General features: G+C 43.1%; 2 protein-coding genes across 3 annotated transcripts in view; one reads left to right on the top strand and one right to left on the bottom strand.

Moving 5' to 3' along the window:
• CTNNA2 (catenin alpha 2) overlaps positions 1 to 20,853 on the bottom strand; it is a 1,309,400-nt gene that overhangs the window by 440,887 nt on the left and 847,660 nt on the right. The gene's annotated exons all lie outside the window — the stretch shown is intronic.
• LRRTM1 (leucine rich repeat transmembrane neuronal 1) lies at positions 7,295 to 10,019 on the top strand. Its single transcript, XM_090280312.1, has 2 exons — positions 7,295 to 7,818; positions 8,084 to 10,019. Exon 2 carries the CDS (start codon positions 8,143 to 8,145, stop codon positions 9,709 to 9,711), a length of 1,569 nt encoding a protein of 522 aa, XP_090136438.1. The 5' UTR covers positions 7,295 to 7,818; positions 8,084 to 8,142; the 3' UTR covers positions 9,712 to 10,019.

Below are 20,853 nucleotides of genomic sequence, written 5' to 3'. Positions count from 1 at the left end.
GGCTTTCTAATACTAAACAGAAGAACTATAGTTGTCCAGCTCTCCTCATAAATTCTGGAGACATGAGAAAGGAAGGAAGGAAGGAGAAAGAAAGAAAGAAAGAAAGAAAGAAAGAAAGAAAGAAAGAAAGAAAGAAAGAAAGAAAGAAAGAAAGAAAGAAAGAAAGGAAGAAAGAAAGGAGGGAGGGAGGAAGGAAGGAAGGAAGAAAACAAAGAAGAAACAAGCAAACAAACAACAACAAAAACATCTTGCACCAGCATATTGCTATGGTGCTTGAAGTCCAAACCTTAGAATTACTTCTTGACACGGTGAGAAGCCAAGTTAAAGTCAAATGTACAGCGGACTACAATTAAATAAATATTTCCAAAGTTGTTTTGGCACACTAGCTTGGCGTCAATAAGTGTCCCAAATAAGTGGGTGAAACCATGGAAAAAATGTGAGAAACAAGATTTCTTATAATTGAGATAGTGTACTGTGAATATCAAAGAACAGAGCAGTCTATGCATTTCACAAATATATTTAAACATTCTTACCTCCATAGAGCATCTTAAGTAATACCACATTAAACTATTTTCAGATATTAATATCTTTGTGTAAACAATATGGCTGGCATGCCACTTACTAAGATGCAGGAATGAAATGCTCATACACTTCCAGAAGAAACAATGAAGACCCCAAAGGCCAACCCTGCAACTGAGGTGGAGACTGTCTATAAAGGAAGGAGTGAGACAATGAGAATGGGAAGGCAGGGTGGTTCCAAGGCACCAATAACAGGTTCAGGCAGGGATCTCCACCAGTGTCCAAGCCAGATGAAGGAGAGAGGACCAGAAGATGTTTCTATTTGTGATATGGTGGAGTTTCTCAAGGAGAGAAAGCAGCAAAAGAGCTGCTGAGGGTGAAACATGTGTAACTTTTCAGGAGGGCGATTTGGCACATTCTGTATCAAAAGTCCCCATCCTTTGAACACCACTTCTACTTCTAGAGTTAAAATTTAGGGACCCACTTGCCCAAAGGTACAAAGGTATATGTCCTGGTCCATTCAGGCTGCTGTAATGAACTATCATAGACTGGTGGCTTGAATAATGTTTATTTTTCACAGTTCTGGAGGCTGGGAAGTCTAAAATCAAAGTAGCTGCAGATTTGGTGTCTGGCGAGGACCTGCTTCAAAGTTCATAAATAGCTTTCTTCTCGCTGTGTTCTCACATGGCAGAAGGAGCTAGAGAGCACTCTGTGATCTCTTTTATAAGGACACTAAAACCATTCTTGCGGGTTCCACTCTAATGACCTCGCACAGGTTCCGTCTCCAAATACCAACACATTGGGGATTAGGTTTTAGCACCTGAATGTTGAGGGTAACACAGATATTCAGCACATAGCAGCATATGTATCAGGATGTTTATCATCACCATTTTATAACAGGTAAAATACAGAAACAACCTAAGTGATTAACAAGAGGGGATGAATAAAATAAATAAAGTAGAATGGTTTCTAGCCATTGAAGGTAATCCTATCAATCTGTATTCTCAATATTGGAAAATATCAACAGTGAAAAAGTAGTTACAAAGTAATAGGTATAATGATATCAGGTTTTTAGAAAATATAAATATATGTGAAATAGATAAACTCTAATCTATTTTTTCTTTTGGTGGCTGAGTTTTAGGTGACTTAATCTGCATTTTTTATTTATTTTCTGTTTTTTATTCATTTTTCTATAATAAAAAGGTAAAACTTGAATGCCTATAGGAAATGCAGTGTCAACAAAAACTGAGGAGTGACCAAAGCTGAAAGATGCCTAAAGCTTGCATACACAATGGCTCTACACTTCCTGCTGTTACAGTGAGAAAACCAACTTATTAAGAGCCCTACTAAGTGCTAGGTAGTGTGATAGATATAGACTTTGCATTCTGTGTTTGAAATCCAATAAGAGAACAAGATTTAGAAGGCATGGGGGTTTTGTCCAAATTCTACCACCAGTCATGGGTCACCACTTGACACATCTGGCCCTTCAATTTTTCAATTATAAAACTAGGCAATCAGTGGTACCCAGGCTACTTTGTCAGGTCATACAGTAATTTGTTAATGGTTCAAAAGAATGTTTCTCAGAATTTAATTTTAACCTGGGGCTAATGGTAAAAAGAAGATTTTATACGGTGGGTCCAAAATTCTGTGTTTCTTGGCTGCTGGTCCCAGGTTTATACTTTTGAGTCTCAAGACACTAATATACATGGTCTCATTGAATTTCCCCAAGATTCCTTTAAGATAGCTATCCTTAGCTTAGCCCTGTTTCACTGATAGTGATGGGACCTATGTATCCTAAGACCGAAAATGGCAAAGCAGGATTTCTACTTGGGACCTTTTACGTCTAGTCTCCAAGATGTTTAATGTCTACTGAGTTCTAATACACTACAAATAGAAATTACTGTCACACTGTGAAGTGAACAGGACCAGAAACAGGATCAGTAAAGGTAAGCTGCTAATGGAGCTGAGAAAAATGAGAGATCACTTTATATAAGGATCATTTAAGAAGCTATAAGAAAAAATTCAACATCAGCCTTGTTGCATAGCTACAATAAAGGTAAGCAATGATGGAGAGGGTATAGACAGCAGTCCAGTATAATACAACAGGATCAGAGCAGAAGGCAGTGCAGAGGGAACTTGCAGAGAGGTGCCCAGGAGAGGAGAGGCCTCATGAGCCAACCTGGGTATTTACTAAAAGAGTCAAAGATAACTCTACGGTGTTGAGACTTAGAGACTAGAAGAATACATCAAACTAAAGAATGGAGTACTACACCATTAGAAGCACTTTACCAACCTCCTCTCCCCAACACAGAGATTCCATTCATTCCTATCTACCTTCTCTCCCTCCCACCCCGTACAAGGGAATTAGGGAATTAATCTCTTTATTATAACAGAAGCATTCCAGTTCCCATATTTGTACTTATGTCTTCACAATGTCCATCCCTCCTATCAATGCACCTACATGTTGAGTCCTTAAAGGTACTCTCCAAACTTTACTTCCTTCATTGAAGCTTTTTCACTGTGGTCCCATTTGACCTGTTTGTCAGCTCCTCTCGTTAGTATGCTCTGGAGACATTTACTCTGAGCAGTGAGCAATATATAAATAAGTATTATCAGCAAAGTCCCTCAGTGTCTAATTCACTTTCCTAACTACAGTTGCTGGATGAAAGCACCGAGTCTTTGCATTTCTTTGATTTACTCCCAATGCTCCCATTATGCACTGCACATGATAGGTGCTTCCTCAGTGCTGTCCACATCACTACCTTGTTTTAAGAGAAGGAAAAAGTTTAATATGAAAAATCAGCTTCCCTTTTAAATTTGTTTTTCCTCAGTAGACCTTCTGAGAGAAGCCATAGGGCCCCCCAACCCCAATCCCCCATCGCATCTTCAGAGGCACTCTATAAATGCCGGCTATATGCTGTGTGACCACAAGAACAACAGAGTTGATTCTCTCCTTTTAAAATTGTGACTCCCACCATCTTCCCCTTCCTCTAAATGTTTCTTTCTAAGGAAAAGCAATGGTTCAATGCTACTAAACATTAAAGGTAGCAGCATAAAGATCAAGATCCATGCTGTAGCAAAGGATGACAGAACATTCAAATTGCCACACAGATTTCTCTTGCCTTGAACACTTCCCAAGATAAGTAATGGAAAGTCCATCCCCAGAATGCATGCTCATTTCAGACTTTTTTCACATGCACCTCTTGGTTCACAAATAATCTTGACTGAAATGAACCAATTGGAGGTGGCTGTCAGTTGAGATAAAATGTGAGAGGCAAGACATATCCAGAAAATAATTGTATGTGACCACCCCCACCATGTCCCCTACCCCAACATGAAGTACCAAGAAAAAGCAGGAGTCTCTGTCATGCAAAGGTTAATTTGTAAGTTTTAGAAGAAGAGGAATTAATCATCCTGCCTCCTCCAAGCTCTGAGTCTGGCCTCTCCAGCTGCACCAAGCTTGTTCTTCTACGTCCTTTTAGTTCCAGATCATGTTTTGGCAATCAGATTCACACTTCACATACCACAGAGTTCCTTCCTATTTGCTGAATTTGCATTTTCAAGATTCTTATCCTTTCTTACCCCAGTCGCCAATCACATGTTGGCCTGATGGCTTGGGATGGTTTTCCTGACACCCAGCTACTATGGTGGATCAGCAAGACAGGCTCAGGCTCCTTCCCTATACAAATATGGAAAGTGGAAAACAGTGGTCTCAAAGCTTCTAAAGTATTTTTCATCAGTATCTAATTGTACAGGAGAGACATTTGTGGACAGAAACCTGTGGTTAATCCAAAAGAAGAGCTTGATCAAGTACACACAACAGCCACATTATAACCTGAATCAGATGTTCCCACAAGACAGGTAAAGAAACATGGAAGATCAAACATAAGAAAAAAACAGAACTGTAGGTGAGTCCTTTCCTTTCCTTTCCTTTCCTTTCCTTTCCTTTCCTTTCCTTTCCCTTCTCTTTCTTTCTTTCTTTCTTTCTTTCTTTCTTTCTTTCTTTCTTTCTTTCTTTCTTTCTTTCTTTCTTTCTTTCTTTCTTTCTTTCTTCTTTCTTTCTTTCTTTCTTCCTTCCTTCCTTCCTTCCTTCCTTCCTTCCTTCCTTCCTTCCTTTTCTTTCTTTCTTTCTTTTTTCTTTACTTTTTCGTGTGTTGGACCCTAAGAGGCATGAAACTAAAACCCGTGAAAAATATCTGTATCGGCTTGCTGTGGTGACTCAAAAGTTGTCATTTCTCCACTCAACTTTGCTGAAACACTTGATTCATGTTGTTCTTATTTAACCTAATTTGCATTGATTTAATCAGTGCTGGTATGCTTTAAATACATAATAAATTGAGATTCTGCAACTTAGATGACTTAGAATAACTAAATTTCAATAAAGCTCATTTCAATCTGTTAATGTATACAGTTCTGCCAAGGGTTTTAAAACAGTAGCAAAGATGCAAACTTCCCACATTAGAGATGGGAAAAATTTAAAGATATCATGCAGACATAATTTACAAGATAATAATTTGAATATATATATATATATATATATATATATATATATATATCTTAATTAGAGCCTAAACACATTCTCTATGTTTTGAGTAGCATACTTAGAAAAAAAACTCACATAATAATGCAGTTAATTTAATTTTAGTTTCTTTCCTTCTTGCCAAAATTCAACTCTTTTCTGCCTCTCTGTACCAGCTCTACAAATCAAGTGACATCCAAGTGGGGCCTCTTCTTGCCCATTTGGCAGGTTCCATCACCTCTTTGCCAAACTGCCTGCATTGGGAGAATATTCTTCCTAGCAACCATGGGGATTGAGTGGCTTGCACTTGGAGAACTTGCTGAATGGTTGGCCAGTGTTTACCCCTGCCTGCCATCTCTCCAATCCTTCAGAGTTTATGGCTCAATCAGTCGGCCTGCTGTCAGGAATAACTGTCCTGGCAAGAGGAGAAAACACTTAATGGTGGAATTGTTTTTCTGTTAAAGTGTTCCGCAGCAACATGGAGGTGCCAAGGCAAAACCTGCAGGTACCCAGTCCAGGGTTAGGTAGGAGGCAAGAGTGATGAAGATAGATAACCATCAGGAATGGCAATGCAAGAAGATCACTTTGGTGTGGGACAGCCAAAAACCCACCTGTACCAGTTACAAGCTGTGAGACCTTGGATAATCATCTGATGTCTCCGTGCCTCAGTTTCACCATGTGCAAAATTAAGGGTTTGATTTTCTAATGTTTTCTAGCTTCTGAGACAGGATGTGACTTCTTCTAGGACCGTTCAGGTTTGTTTTCCTTCCAACAAAATGATGCATCTCAGAAATGAATGATCAGGGCAGAGCTCTAAATACAGAATGGAATGATTCATGCCCCTGTTCATAGGATTTTCCTGAAAAGTACCACCAGTCTTTGGTTGCTGTGATTCCACTGGTTAGTATCTTCAGTTTGGATGCTAAAGAGAAACTCAGTTACTTGCCCAAAGTTGATGTAACCTGGGAGCTTTGGTAATCCAGCTCATTCTTATTAAGGTGAGCACCACCACATAAAATGCCCACATATTTTCAGTTCCTGAGAGGCACATATGATGAGGATTCTAAGAGAGGAACTGGGGATTCACATTTCAGTCTCTCTATCACGTCCTTGGGCATCACTGTCAAGAAGGCAGGCTTGCCCACACTCACTTTAAGCAGTTTCTCTGCCATCTTTTGAGGATTTTTTTTTTTTTTAAATGGCCAACAGGTCCCTCAAAACAGCAATGCAAACCCGAGAGAGAGAGAGTTCATTGTAAGGACTCTCTATTAATGACTATAAATGAAAATAATCTGGCAAAGACTTCTGTTCATACTTAGGAGACAACATTTAGTAACAGTCTCAAAGTTTAATTAGGGATGTATGTACGAAGGAGGGTAGCCATTGTTATGGTTTAAACCACCTCTTCTCTGCTCATTCTCCAGCACATTCTCCTGGAATGGGGCGTACTACTGCAGGGCGCTGCAATCACCGTGAGCAGCCTGCCAGGCACAGCTCTCACAGCGCGGTGCCATACAAACAGCAGAATCCTTTTAGTCCACCGCAGACCCCTCAGATGTCTATGAGGACTGGGGAAGCCCCAGCGGGATGGCAGGCAAAACTCCCTGTAAACAGACCCACGTTTCTTCCACTCTGGGTTTCACAGCACCAGGACCTGGGTGGCTTTCCCAAATCCGTGGAAAGCGGTGCCCTGCCCACCCCGCCCCCCAAGAGGGCTGGCTGACTGCGGAACTTCAGCCCACGGCGGGGTGGGGGGGTGGGGATCTTAGCCAAGCCCCTGCAACCATTGCTTCCTTCTATCTTCTCTCAGGTTGCTTTTCTAAAGCAAAGAACCAAATGTTGACTTCTCTACAGATCCCTACACATCCCTTACACGTAGACAGCTTTAAAGTGGGAGGGAGGGAGACCGTCCCAAAAAGGGAAGGGGAGAGAACAAAATAGTTCAATTTCAGGCTTGGAAATATCTAGCTGTTGAAGATGCTACCCCATATCTCATCCCACCATCACCACAACCCCTCCTTTCTTGAAATATAGGCAAAAAGGCTGAAAGTGTTTTCCATTTCATCAAGGAACATATACTACTTTAGTGGTTCGATAAAATGTTGGTTTTATGCCACCCCTCTTCAATCTGCCCACGTCTGAGGTGCTCCGGGAAGACGCACAACCGTGAGCAGCTTACGACACTTAGTGAGCAGTAGGTGCCTGTGCAAGCTTGCGCCGCACACCGCCTGGCGGAGGGAAGGAGCCTGGGCACCGCTCCCTGCGCCCCGCGCCGCCTCCCGCGCCGCCTCCGCCCGCGCCTCCCGGCTGCCCGCGGTCTGTGAAGCATGAGCGAGCCGGTTCTCTGCAGCTGCCCGGGGCGCGAATGGCAGACTGCCTCCGCGGACTAGAAGGTAGCGCGGATCAGCGGGCCTTTCCAATGACGGACGTTAACCAGACTGTCAAATCCTGGGGAGTCGCGAGCCCCGAGTTTGGAGTTTTTTTCCCCCACCACGTCACAGTTCGAACTGCAGAAGGTAAGGACGGCAGCAGAAGGCGAAGACCGGGCTCCAGCACGTAGTTGGGAAACTTGCGGGACCTAGAAGGAGCCTCGCAGCCAAGCCAGCCGCCCTTGCAGCCCCGAGCCGATCAGCAAAGTGAGACATTGTGCGACTGCCAGATCCGCTGGCCGCGGACCGGGGCCGCCTCGGGAACACAGAGGGGTCTTCTCTCGCCCTGCATATAATTAGCCTGCACACAAAGGGAGCAGCTGAATGGAGGTTGTCACTCTCTGGAAAAGGGTGGGTAAGACACTTTTTAATTAAATTCTTTCCCAAAGATGTTTTTTTCCCTCCCTTTTCTTTGCTGCAGCATCTAACATGGACCAAATCGCCACCTCTTTGATCTTTCCGTGGCTGTGAACTTTCTATGCTGCCCAGCTTTCTGCATGCTTAGAGGTGAACGTGTGGCTTTGGGGAGGGAGGTCCTTATTTTAATATATTTATTTGATTTTTGCCCTTTTCTCCCCTCCCCCACTTCCTCTCCTCGGAATAAAATATGATGTAGATTTCTGACCGAGCGCTTCCAATGGACATTCTCCAGCTTCTCTGGAAAGATTCTTGCTAATGGATTTCCTGCTGCTCGGTCTCTGTCTACACTGGATGCTGAGGAGGCCCTCGGGGGTGGGCTTGTGTCTGCTGGGGGCCTGTTTTCAGATGCTGCCCGCCGCCCCCAGCGGGTGCCCGCAGCTGTGCCGGTGCGAGGGGCGGCTGCTGTACTGCGAGGCGCTCAACCTCACCGACGCGCCCCACAACCTCTCCGGCCTGCTGGGCTTGTCCCTGCGCTACAACAGCCTCTCGGAGCTGCGCGCCGCTCAGTTCACGGGGTTAATGCAGCTCACGTGGCTCTATCTGGATCACAATCACATTTGCTCCGTGCAGGGGGACGCCTTTCAGAAACTGCGCCGAGTTAAGGAACTCACACTGAGTTCCAACCAGATCACCCAACTGGCCAACACCACCTTCCGGCCCATGCCCAACCTGCGCAGCGTGGACCTCTCGTACAACAAGCTGCAGGCGCTGGCGCCCGACCTCTTCCACGGGCTGAGGAAGCTCACCACCCTGCACATGCGAGCCAACGCCATCCAGTTCGTGCCCGTGCGTATCTTCCAGGACTGCCGCAGCCTCAAGTTTCTTGACATCGGATACAATCAGCTCAAGAGTCTGGCGCGCAACTCTTTCGCCGGCTTGTTCAAGCTCACCGAGCTGCACCTGGAGCACAACGACTTGGTCAAGGTGAACTTCGCCCACTTCCCGCGCCTCATCTCCCTGCACTCGCTCTGCCTGAGGAGGAATAAAGTGGCTATTGTGGTTAGCTCGCTGGACTGGGTATGGAACCTGGAGAAAATCGACCTGTCAGGCAACGAGATCGAGTACATGGAGCCTCACGTGTTCGAGACCGTGCCGCACCTTCAGTCCCTGCAGCTGGACTCCAACCGCCTCACTTACATCGAGCCCCGGATCCTCAACTCCTGGAAGTCGCTAGTGAGCATCACCCTGGCGGGGAACCTATGGGACTGCGGGCGCAACGTGTGCGCCCTGGCCTCATGGCTCAGCAACTTCCAGGGGCGCTACGACGGCAGCTTGCAGTGCGCCAGCCCGGAGCACGCGCAGGGTGAGGACGTCCTGGACGCCGTGTATGCCTTCCACCTGTGCGAGGATAGGGCCGAGCCCACCAGCGACCACCTGCTCTCTGCCGTCACCAACCGCAGTGACCTGGGCCCCCCTGCCAGCCCGGCCGCCACGCTCACTGAAGGCAGGGAAGGGCAGCCCGACAGCACGCCAGAGCTGGCTACTGTGGTTCTCCCCGTCGAGGAACACGCCGAGAACGCCGTGCAGATCCACAAGGTGGTCACAGGCACCATGGCCCTGATTTTCTCCTTCCTCATCGTGGTCCTGGTGCTCTATGTCTCTTGGAAGTGTTTCCCTGCGAGCCTCAGACAGCTCAGACAGTGCTTGGTCACGCAGCGCAGGAAGCAAAAGCAGAAACAGACCATGCATCAAATGGCTGCCATGTCTGCGCAGGAATACTACGTTGATTACAAACCCAACCATATTGAGGGAGCCCTGGTGATCATCAATGAGTATGGCTCGTGTACCTGCCACCAGCAGCCCGCGAGGGAATGCGAAGTGTGATGGTCTCAGTGGCTCTCAACCTGTGCGCTACCAAATACGCCTGGGCAGCTGGGGCAGGCCAGGGAGCGCCGGGTTGGGGTCTCCTTGTCTTTGCTCTGATAACGCTCCTTGACTGAAACTGTAAGGGGATCGCTCCCAGAGACTTGACATTTTGGCTTTATTGTGTCTTAAAAACAAAAACGAAATAAAACACAACAAAAATCCACCCCACAACCTTCAGGACAGTCTATCTTAAATTTCATATGAGAACTCCTTCCTCCCTTTGAAGATCTGTCCATATTCAGGAATCTGAGAGTGTAAAAAGGTACCAATCACTGATTATTTTGTTTTTGTTTTTTTTTTTTTTTTTTGTAAACTAAAATGTTTAAAATAAAATAGCATTTACAGTTTTTACAGACTGGAGTAATCTAAATGAATTGTTACCTGTGTTAAAAGAGAAGCAACAGTTAAATTTTCCTTCCTGCTGTGTGTGTCTGTGGGGAGGAGCATGGGGGCGAGTGGAAGGGGGAGGAGCAGGGTGGCTAGTAGCCAGAAGGAAGATCCATAAATTCAAGAGCAAGGCAGTCAGACTCGATTTGAAATATTAAGAAAAACAGAACTTATCAGGTTGATTTTCTCCACATGACTAAGGACTAAAAAAAGCCAATTCTTTATATTATTTTTAGGGATGCAATGCACTCTAACCACTTTAAAGTAAATGAAAGGTGGACTGAGGTCTGATCCTTTAAAGCAAGGATCATTGCAAATAGCTTTTAAAAGGCAGTGCCAGTTTGTCCTATTAACGAGAAACATTTTTTTGCACATAATATAACCACCTTTCGAATCGATTCAAAATCTCACCCCCAAATATCAGTCGTTCATAATTCTCCTATGCCTTTTAGTCACCAGACTTAGTAGCATCTGTGCCCTTTTCCCTACTCTTCCCTGAAAGAGAGCCCCTCAGTTCCTGCTCTCTATGGTCTGACTGAGGGGAATAAGAAGGAATTCAAATGTTTGGTGATGAAAGCTGTGCTTTCTGGAGCACATTGCTAAGATTGCAGCAAGCTTAAGTCCTCAGTGGTGACAGCACACTCTAGTTACTATGGGGGAAAATCCTGCCTCACGATAAATGCCTACTGGGTAATGGCTTGTAGCAGGAGACTTTAGGGGCACATGTGATGCAGAAGTGATGTGTGTGGGGTAGGATGGAGGTGGGGGGCAAGATCATCATTTGATCCTGTGTTCGCTCGAATGCCTTACTGACATGGGATCAATTTGTTAATCCAGGACAAAAGCTGCCTCTTCCCAGATTGGATTTTTGTGTAATGCTTGCTTTACCTGTTTTGTTTTACTTTTTTATGTGTTGGGAATCAATGACTGCCCCTCCCACCCTTCATAGGTAGGCTCCCAGGTTCACTGTTGAGCTTTAGGTTGTTTATTGAAGTGTAGTATCATTTGGTGGATGGGGAGAAGCTGGGGGAGGAGGAGGAGGAGTGTGTGTGTGTTGGATGGGAGGAGTTTTTCCCTCACTAACAATTTAAGCAAATGTGTGATTGAAATAAACTATCATGGATGACAAAGGGTGAACACTGAACCAATGTTTTCCATGTCCAAATGTCTTTCTCTGACTCAGGTAACTCACCCTCCTGAATGACCCTACAGAGTGGCATTTTTGTTTTCTTTTTCTTTTTTTGAGAAGTCCAAATAGCAGGAAGGGGGTTGGAAAAACCTACACCATCATTTCTCAAAATGCAAATGCCACCCACCAGCCACCCAACTAAAGAGGATCAGCTGTTTGAAATGCAGAATGACATCCCTAGGAGATTTGTTAAACTGAGGACTCGTCACAGATTTCTCTTCTACCTAAGGAGAAACCAATATGCCTAACAATACTGCTTCAAAGAGGTCCTTCAGAGAGAAATATTTTACAAATATCTCTAACATGTTAAGCCTTGGGAGATAGCCACAGCACCCCATCCCAACACACCAGCTGCTTCTTGCTTTGTTTAGAATTAAAATGTGACCTTATGACACACAACCTGAACCTAACACCCATGCAGACTGGTAATGTTCCAGAAGAGAGGCAAAGTTTGAGAACTTTGAGGAGGGGGTTCTGGATTTGATCTAAGCACGATCATCTGGGGCTGCTGTTTTAAATAGCATATCACTGGGAGGACATGGGTAGCAGGGACAAGGATCTTGTAGGGATGTGTCTCACAACTAAAATTAAACCACACTGAAGAGGCCTCTCCAGAAGACAACATACTTTTTCAGGATAAAGAAAAGTCCCCAGTTGTGGCAACTGAAAGAAATCTGGGGTCCCATTGATTTAACCTCCTCATAGGAAAGCTACTGGAATCCAGTGCCAAAAGCTGCTTTGACTTGGTGCATGAATGGCTGTGCTGGTGTGCTTATAAGGGGAAGCTTCCAGAAGCAAAGCCCCTCTGGCAAATATCAGAACCATAGGTCCCCTTAGCCACTAGGAATATGGATATTGGAAACTCCAGAGTTTATCTCCTATCCCCAAGGCTTTTTTTTCTTACATTCTTCTTCTTCTTCTTCTTTTTTTTCCAATGTGGCCATGAGAAAAATGTAAGAAAATAATTGTGCTTTATTTTCTGCTGCTACCCATCCCCAACACATAACTAGTTTACCACATATGTAGGAGATCTTAAGTCCATGGAAATCTAATGAATGAACCCTGTAAAGAGGAATCTGCAATCTGAGACCTGGAGAGCAAATCATAGCCACAGAAAGCTGTGTGCTTACTTTGCCTGTGTGCTCCTGTATGTGTCTGAGTTGTGTGTCTCTGTAGGCAAGCCAATACATCTCCTACACAGAGGTGTTTAGCTCACACTATTTCATGGTCCTGTAGCTCTTGGTATGGACAATGGCAGGGGGTGGGGGAAGGCAAGAATAAGGGAAATTGGTAGTTTTAACTAAGGTTTTGTGACACTTGAAATCTTTTCTTTTCTCAAATTAATTAATCTTTAAGCTTCAAGAAACTTGCTCTGACCCCTCTAAGCAAACTACTTAGCATTTAAAAGAGAATCTCATTTTTAAAGGTGTAAGCACCTCTTTTTTGGTTCCTCCCACAGAGGGTGCTAATCTCATTATTCTGTGCCATCTGAACAGGATTGAAGTCCAGGGTTCATATATCTCCTGGGGAATTTGGATGAATTAACCCTCCATTTATAGTACCTTACCAGCTTATTAAGTACAGCCATACTGTAGATTTTTAAATAAACATTTATATAGAAAAAAAGAGTCTTTTCAAATGACAAGTGACACTTTTACTCCAGTGTTAGTCCTGGTAGAGTTTTAGGTGGTGTCAGAGGGAGCAGGTGAAGTGAAACCCATCCTGTGGCTTCACTCAGAGAAAAGGCACCCTGACACTCAGACTGCAGCCCTGAGAGTTGTCACCAGCTGTCCCTGAACACAAACTGGGCATCTAGGACTGAAAAGTTGCCACCACAAAGAAAAGGTTATTCCAGTAATAGGACACTTTTTTAAAAAAATCTTTTTTTATATATATTTTCCTAAGTCCCTCAAAGTATGAATGACTTACCTTTTCTCCTAACATGCAGGAGGGCAGACATTTGGTATGACTTAGCATCAACAACACATTTATGGGTATGTGTAAGTAATTAGAGGGCAAACGCCACTTGGTATTCCTCTCAAGTTTCCTGAACAACTACACACACATCACTGGAGGGCCTCGTGGCTACCTGTGTTTCTGTACTATATTAATCGACTCATCAGCAAGTCTACTCTGTCTGCCACGTAGAAGGGGGCACTGGTGGCTCAGATATCTTTGTAAAATGAAAGGCATCAGACTCCCATCTCACAGATAACATTATCAAAACACCAGACTTTATATCTGTTTTAGACAATGGGTATTAAAATGAGTCAGGGTACTCAAAATAAATACCACTTATCTCCTCTGAATAGGTGGTTATGCTGGTTGATTTGAGTTTGCCATTGATGAAATGTCAAGTAACATGAATATTACTATTAAACAGGATCCTGAAATATATTTTGACAGAAGTTTAGGGATACCCCCCCACTCATGTATATACCATAACATAGATATAACCACACACACATATATTACATATGGTGCTATATATGCATATATATCCACATATATAACCACACACAAATAAATTATTACATTACATAACTACCCTCCAGCATTAATTACCTTCCTACTTTGTTCTTCCATGATCAAACTTTTACTCAGGAAAGGACGTGATAAATTCAGTCTCAATGAAGGTGTAAAGGACTAAGCAGGCTGATGGCTGATGGCTGATGGGATTTTCAGGCATTAGTTAATGAGTTGGTAGGCGCTTTGCAGGCTGGGAGATCTGGGCTCCTCCTGCCACAGGAGAGGGTACCCCTGCTCCCTGTTGGTAAGAGCCAGCAGATGGCAATGCATTCTTTTTGAGAGCATGCTCCTAACTAATGAGTTCCACCTCAGGGTTAGGTAATGCTTTTTTTTTTTTTTTTAATGTTCTAATCTGATTTTCTTCCAGGAATCCAGGAGGCAAAAGTCTTACTCCTGACTGGGTACTGTCTCCTGGCGTTCTTTTATTGGACACGATTTCTGAAGGTGTTTGGTTTTCTGCTCAAAGGAAAGGGCCTGGCTATTGCGTCCTTAAGGTTTATCAGCTGTAAATGAGATGGAGGAAATGGATTTACTGAGTGGTTACTTGGTATGAGAGCCTTGACATAGGTTTCAATATGTGGAAGAGGTACTAGGAACCGTATCTTTACATGAGGAAATGAGGCTTAGAGAGCTTAAGCACTTTGTGCAAAGTCACCTCGCTAGTAATTGGAAGTCCTGGTATTCAGTTTGGTGCCATTTTCACTACACCCTGCTTCTTCTTTCCTTGAACACTTGCCCCCTTTTCCCCTTCACCAGTAAAGAGCCTCAGACTAGCCAGGCCATGGGAAACATGCTTGCCAGATTCTTGTTGGATGACATGGGGGTAGTGTTCAAAACCTGCAATTCTCAAGACTTTGTTTTGGCTTCTGGTGTCTGGGTAACGTGGGACTCTGGGAAGAGAGGAGACCTCTCACAGGCTTCCGGAAGCAGAAATACGCAGACGATTATCCATTCCAACCTCTAACCAGGGGATTTTTGACTGAGAGAATGTAAGGTATGGGCAACTGTATATTACTGTTAGGGATGTATTCATATTTCTTTCCTGGTCATTAAATGGGCTATGTCTCTACAAGAAAGTGGTTGTCAACCAGGCACCACTTTGCCACCAAATTAACAATTGGTGATATCTAGAACCATTTCTGATTTTCATGCATGGGGGGTGGGTGATGCTACTCACACCTATTAGGTAGAAGTCAGGGATCCCTCTAAGCACTCTACAATATGAAGAAAAGCCCCCCACAACAAATAAAGAATTATTTGACCCTAAAGTCAAGATTTCTAAGGTTGAGAACCTCTGCTCCATGGTCTAAAGCAGCAGTTCTCAACCTGTGGGTTGCGACCCCTTTGGGGGTTGAATGACCCTTTCGCAGGGGTCACCTAAGACCATCGGAAAACACATATATAATTACATATTGTTTTTGCGATTAATCACTATGCTTTAATTATGTTCAATTTTTAACAATGAAAATACATCCTGCATATCAGATATTTACATTATGATTCATAACAGTAGCAAAATTACAGTTATGAAGTAGCAACAAAAATAATTTTATGGTTGGGAGTCACCACAATATGAGGAACTGTATTAAAGGTCTGCAGCATTAGGAAGGTTGAGAACCACTGGTCTAAAGTAATGATGCTGTCTAAACCAACTTTGCTGGGAATGGCCTTTCTGACTAGTTTGGTTTGGGTTCACCTACATTGATTCTCTTTTAATCTTCCTCTCCCTGGCTAGAGAATGGGAGTCTAAATTAAAAACCCTTAGGTTGGTTGCTAATCAGCAAGAGGACCTGTAGTTAGCACACACTTCCCAAAGAACATATGGCAAAATTAACTGGGACAGAACTTTTCAGAATCCTCATTTGACCCACCTTTTAACAAAGCAGTATCTCATTTAGGTACAAGAAAAAAATCAAGTTGACAGTAAATGTTTAATTAACAAGATGAAAAATGAGACACTTGATATTCCTTTTGGGAGGTATTCTGAAGCCTGAAAAAATTTAGCCCGCCTGTCTGTGTTTTCTCCTTCTCCAACCAAGCCTGGTCCATCTCTGAGATGCAAATGGGCTTCCATTAAAAATAAATAAATAAATAAAATCAATATGATTAGTAGCCCTGATGGAGTGGCTCAGTTTGGTATGGCATTGTCTTGAAAAGTGGAAGGTCACTGGTTCAATCCCTGGTCAGGGCACATGTCTAGGTTGTGGGTTCACTCCCTGATTGGGGCCCTTATGAGACGCAACCAATCAATGTTTCTCTCTCACATCAATGTTTCTATCCCTCTCTTTTTCCCTCCCTTTTCCTCTATCTAAAACTAAATAAATAAATACATACATTAAAAAAATTAATGTGGTTAGTCTAGTGAGTAGGGTGGATATACTAATCTCAGGAAAATAATCTCAGACCTTAGAAACAAGATGGGCTAGAGAAGCAGGCATCACAAACTGAACTGCATTGGGGGCCAGACAAACAACATAGGTAAGTGAAGTTCATGAGCATATGACATTACGAGGGAATTGGAGAGGTTACTTAAAAAACAAAAAGGCAATTCACTTTTGACAGGTACTGGTTATTCACAATACTTTGGCAGGCCAGGTCAAGTGTGTGCTCTGGGAGTTCAGGGTCCAGAACTGAGAAGATGTGGCCTTTAAACCTGGTGTTACTCACTTCCTTGCCTTGGGTTCATCTGATAAGCATTCTACTGCATGGGCTTTCCATCCAGGTATTCCTTAAGAACCCTTCCAGTTCTGGGCTTATGATGTTACCATTTTTTCCCCCCAAAATAAAACATGAGGCAAATGAGATTTTCAAGCTAGTGTCACTTAAGCACAAAATAAAAATTCCCCTTGCACTGCCATTCCCCAGAAATTCTGCTTCATCGGGCTTGCCAGAATATGAATGAGAAAAAAGTAGATTAAACAAATAAAAAAAAAATCCCAGAGATACTGGGCCTCAGAGAGGAGGTGGGCATGCTGAAAAACATGTGAGAAAGTACAGGCATGTGTGTGTGGGAAGGAAACTAGGGTTTTTAGAAGGTACAGTAAGAGAAGAAAGGATATCCTAGAGAGGATACATACACTCACACTCACCCACCTGAGAGAGCACGCAGACACGGACATGCCACGAAGTGGGCCCAATTTTTTAAAAAAATTATGGATACCACTGGGGTAGGGGCAGAGGGCAGAGAAGACATGCAGAGATGCATTTGTACAGAACTCCTAAAATAACTTACTACATTGTGAATGAGTGGTTACAATTAATATAGTAGTTCAGAGCCCTTTTGTAAAAGGAAAAGAGGGTCATGAAAGTAAACAGGGAGACACTAGGGGAATAAAAGGCAAGGGAGGATGTGAGGGTAAGAGGGGGAGAGAGGAAAAAAGGGAGTTTCAAGATTTGTGCTTTATATTGCTCAAATGATCATCATAAGTAGCTGTAATACTCCAACTTGATGACTCCACCCATTTTAGTAATTTCTTTCTTTATTCTGATCTACCAGGTTGGCTATTTGCTTCTTCTCAATGTAATGTTGGAAAGCCATTCCCCACCCCTCCTATGTTATGAGGAAAAATATTTCATTGTCTAGCCACATCCTTCTTTCTTTTGCTTAGCTAGGAGACTGCTTCTCAATCCTGGATGTGCATTGGAACCACTTGGGAGCTTTAATAAATACTGATGTCTGGGTCCCTCCCCAAGAGATTTTGATTTAATTGAGCTGGAGTGTGACTTTGATGAGATTTTTAAAAAAGTTTCCCAGGTAATTCTGAAGTTTAGCCAAGGCTGAGAAACAGTGGGCCACAGGAATCACAGCATGCACACAGTTCAGTAATCTATAAGAACCACAAGTCTGGCTGCAGCTTTTGAAAAATACATGGTGGGCTGGTGGCTGAGCTAGACAGGATGAGTCTTGAATGAGGAAGCCCCCAGTGACTCCACCTGGTGGGGATGATACTGTGAGAAAGATGGGCCAGCAGAGCTGTGCTTGTGATCTGTTTCTGAGCACTCTGTCATTTTCTCAGTTCAACCCTATCACAAACCTTCAATCCTCCTTGTCTAAAGAAATATTAATATCTTTATTTTACAGGTAGGTAAACTGAGGTTTAGAGAAGTTCGATGACTTGCCCAAGGTCACTTTTCAGTCACTGACCATAGTAGGGAGTGTCAGGCTTTGAATCTGGAGATACAATGCTTGGGTTCAAATTCTGAGTAAATTTGGCAAGTTATTTAACCTTAACTTAAACTGATCTTTGTTCCTTTGTCTATAAAATGGAGATAGGATTGTTATGGGAAATAAGTTATTACTGAAAATTAAATGAGTTATTCTTTGTAATGTGCTTCAAACAGTGCCTGCCATATGTAGGTGTGAGATAAGTGTTTTTGTTTTGTTTTGCTTTTTCAATAAAAGATAAAATAACAAACAGCCCTGGCTGGTGTGGCTCAGTTGGTTGGAGCATTGTCCCATAATCAGAAGATTGTGGGTTCGATTCCCAGTCAGGGCACATACCCAGTTGCAGGTTTGATCCCTGGTCTAGGAGCATATAGGAGGACAACGGATCCATACTTCTCTCTCACACCAATGTTTCACTCTATCTCTTCCTTTCTCTCTAAAAGCAATGAAAAAGTTACCTTGGGTGAAGATTAAAATTGTTTTCTTAAATAGCAAACAAACAAAAACAAGGTCACACAGCCGGGGAGGGTCTGAGTAGAACAGGGCTGCTGTACTGTGAAGCCATATTACTTTCTTTGTTTTCTGTGATAAGGTGATATCTAAAACTCTGAGTCCCTGAAGCATTGGGTCTAAAACAAGAGGTTAAGGAGGCAGACTGATGTCAGGAGGTACCACAGACACACATGGCTTCCTTCATGGCAGGCTCAGGCCTTGGCCTCTCTACACTCATGTTTGATGTTGCTCTGGTTCTTAATTGGTTTGGCTTTAACTCTGATGTCAGGCAGGCCTGGTGAATGTACCCACCACTGGAATATGCATGTGCCTGGGCACATGCATTCATGCTCCCATGCAGATTTGGCATGGCACCCTCTTTCAGTTTCCACAGGAATCCATGGCTGCTGGCCAGCTCAAGGATGCATTGTTCACATGGGTCTTTGGCAAGATGACAAAGCTCATTTCCACATCTGAGTTATTTGCTATCTGTAGTCAATTCCTGAGGGTGGAAAGCTACTACACAGCTTGCGATTGTTATCCAGCTCCTAAACTCTTACTTAATATCAGTGATATTGAATCATTCTGGCCCCTGGGACACTAAGCATACATCTTTAGCTGTAACAGATTTGCTAGTATTTATTTAAAGATGGTTTTTCTCTGTGCACTAACAGCTCCAGTTTGGTGCTGTGCAAGCAAAGTGACAAAAAAAAAAAAAAAATGTCTAAACTGGACTATCTTCTGGGACTGGGGGCGCAGGTATCCAGGGGCAGAATCCAAGTCCCAGCTTTGCCACTGATTTGCTGCCGGGACTTGGGTGAATCAATTCCATCATCCAGGCCTTTCTTCTCTCATCTGTAGTTGTGATTTTTGGCTTCCCCTCCAGTTAATCAATTTGGTAGGCAGGGTGTGGAGTTAAGAAGGGGAAGGTAAGTAGGAGTAATTTCCGATACATTTTCTTTGCTGTTATGCATCAACAAATTAAGTTATGAGTTCATCAATCTTCCACCCTCCTGGGAGACTGACCCAGCACCTACCCTATGTTTACGGAGGGAACACATTAACTAGTTTATACCTAGAAAATTAGATATTAAAAGGTAAGTTGTTTTTAAGCCACTGCCTCTTCCCTGTGATTCACTCACAGGATAATTAGAGAATGCCCTTCCCCAGCTTTGGACAGGCAAAACGGGTATACTTTGGCCAAAGGGAAACCCCAACACATGAATCATATTATCAGGGAAAGTTGTAGCTATTAGGAAATTGAGCACACCCTTCAGTTTAGTGTTTTGCTGACTTGTTTTACTGTTGGTTTCTTGTTTTGCTCTCTCCCTTATCTTTCTCCCTCCCTCCGACTTTGTTTCCTTCCATTCCTTTCTTTCTTTCCTCCTTCTTCTGTCCCCCTTCTCCTCCTTCTTCTTCTAAAAATATTTTCACTGAATTAAGAGTTATGAATTACACTATGCATTCTTAATGGGAACAATATTGAACCAAGGGGTAAATATTGGTAAAACTTACTTGTATGTATAAAACACAGATATATACAACATATATAGAATATATATATAGATACCGTGTCACTCCCGAGTTGGACTGCACAGCCATTCTCGGCGGTGCAGATAGACTCTTAAGAAGCTACACCATCGTCTCTCGAGACGGACGGCTGCCGATACGATATATAGAATATAAACAGACATACGCTATAACTGTAATATAAACATTTCAGAGTGAGGGGGCAGTTGGGAAAATTATCTAAAAAAGTTCCTTGGGGGAGATTAGAAAATTTTTTAGAAACACTGAGTTAGGCATTGATTAACATGGGAAAATATAACAGCAAAAAGTGAAAGCACCATGGCAGGTCACCGATTCAAGACTTTGAGAAGGTCAAAGCGGTCCAGTTCTTTGAGACTGCAAAACTGAAATTCAGATATTATTTGAAAAGCCAAGATTCAGTTAGGGAACATAGTCTTATCAGCCCCCTCCTGTACTCAACACCTCCCAGAGTTGTCTTTGTCTGGAGGCTCCATTATGTATTAGAAAAAAATATATTGGATATGAAATTAATAGGCAGAGCCCTGGTTCTGGCTCTGCTGCCATTTACTTAGATAAAACACCACCTTTCTAGACCTCAATTCCCTTGTCTATAAAATTCAGAAATAATCTCTTTTCTGTCTGTTTCACAAGGATCTGGTAAGGATCAAACAAGATAATGTAAGTGACAATTTCCAAAGCCGTGAGGTATGCAAAGATTCAAGTAGTGGAGAGAGAAGAATGGTGGCATGTGGGTGTCACCCACACAGTGAGAATTCAGAGGGCCACATGCTTCAAACTCTCCTCCACA

The sequence above is a fragment of the Furipterus horrens genome, unplaced genomic scaffold (genome assembly GCF_987537825.1).
Source record: "Furipterus horrens unplaced genomic scaffold, mFurHor1.1.pri manual_scaffold_6, whole genome shotgun sequence".
NCBI lineage: Eukaryota > Metazoa > Chordata > Mammalia > Chiroptera > Furipteridae > Furipterus > Furipterus horrens.
The sequence above is the reverse complement of the archived record's forward strand: the minus strand, read 5'-3'. Positions and strand labels throughout refer to the sequence as shown.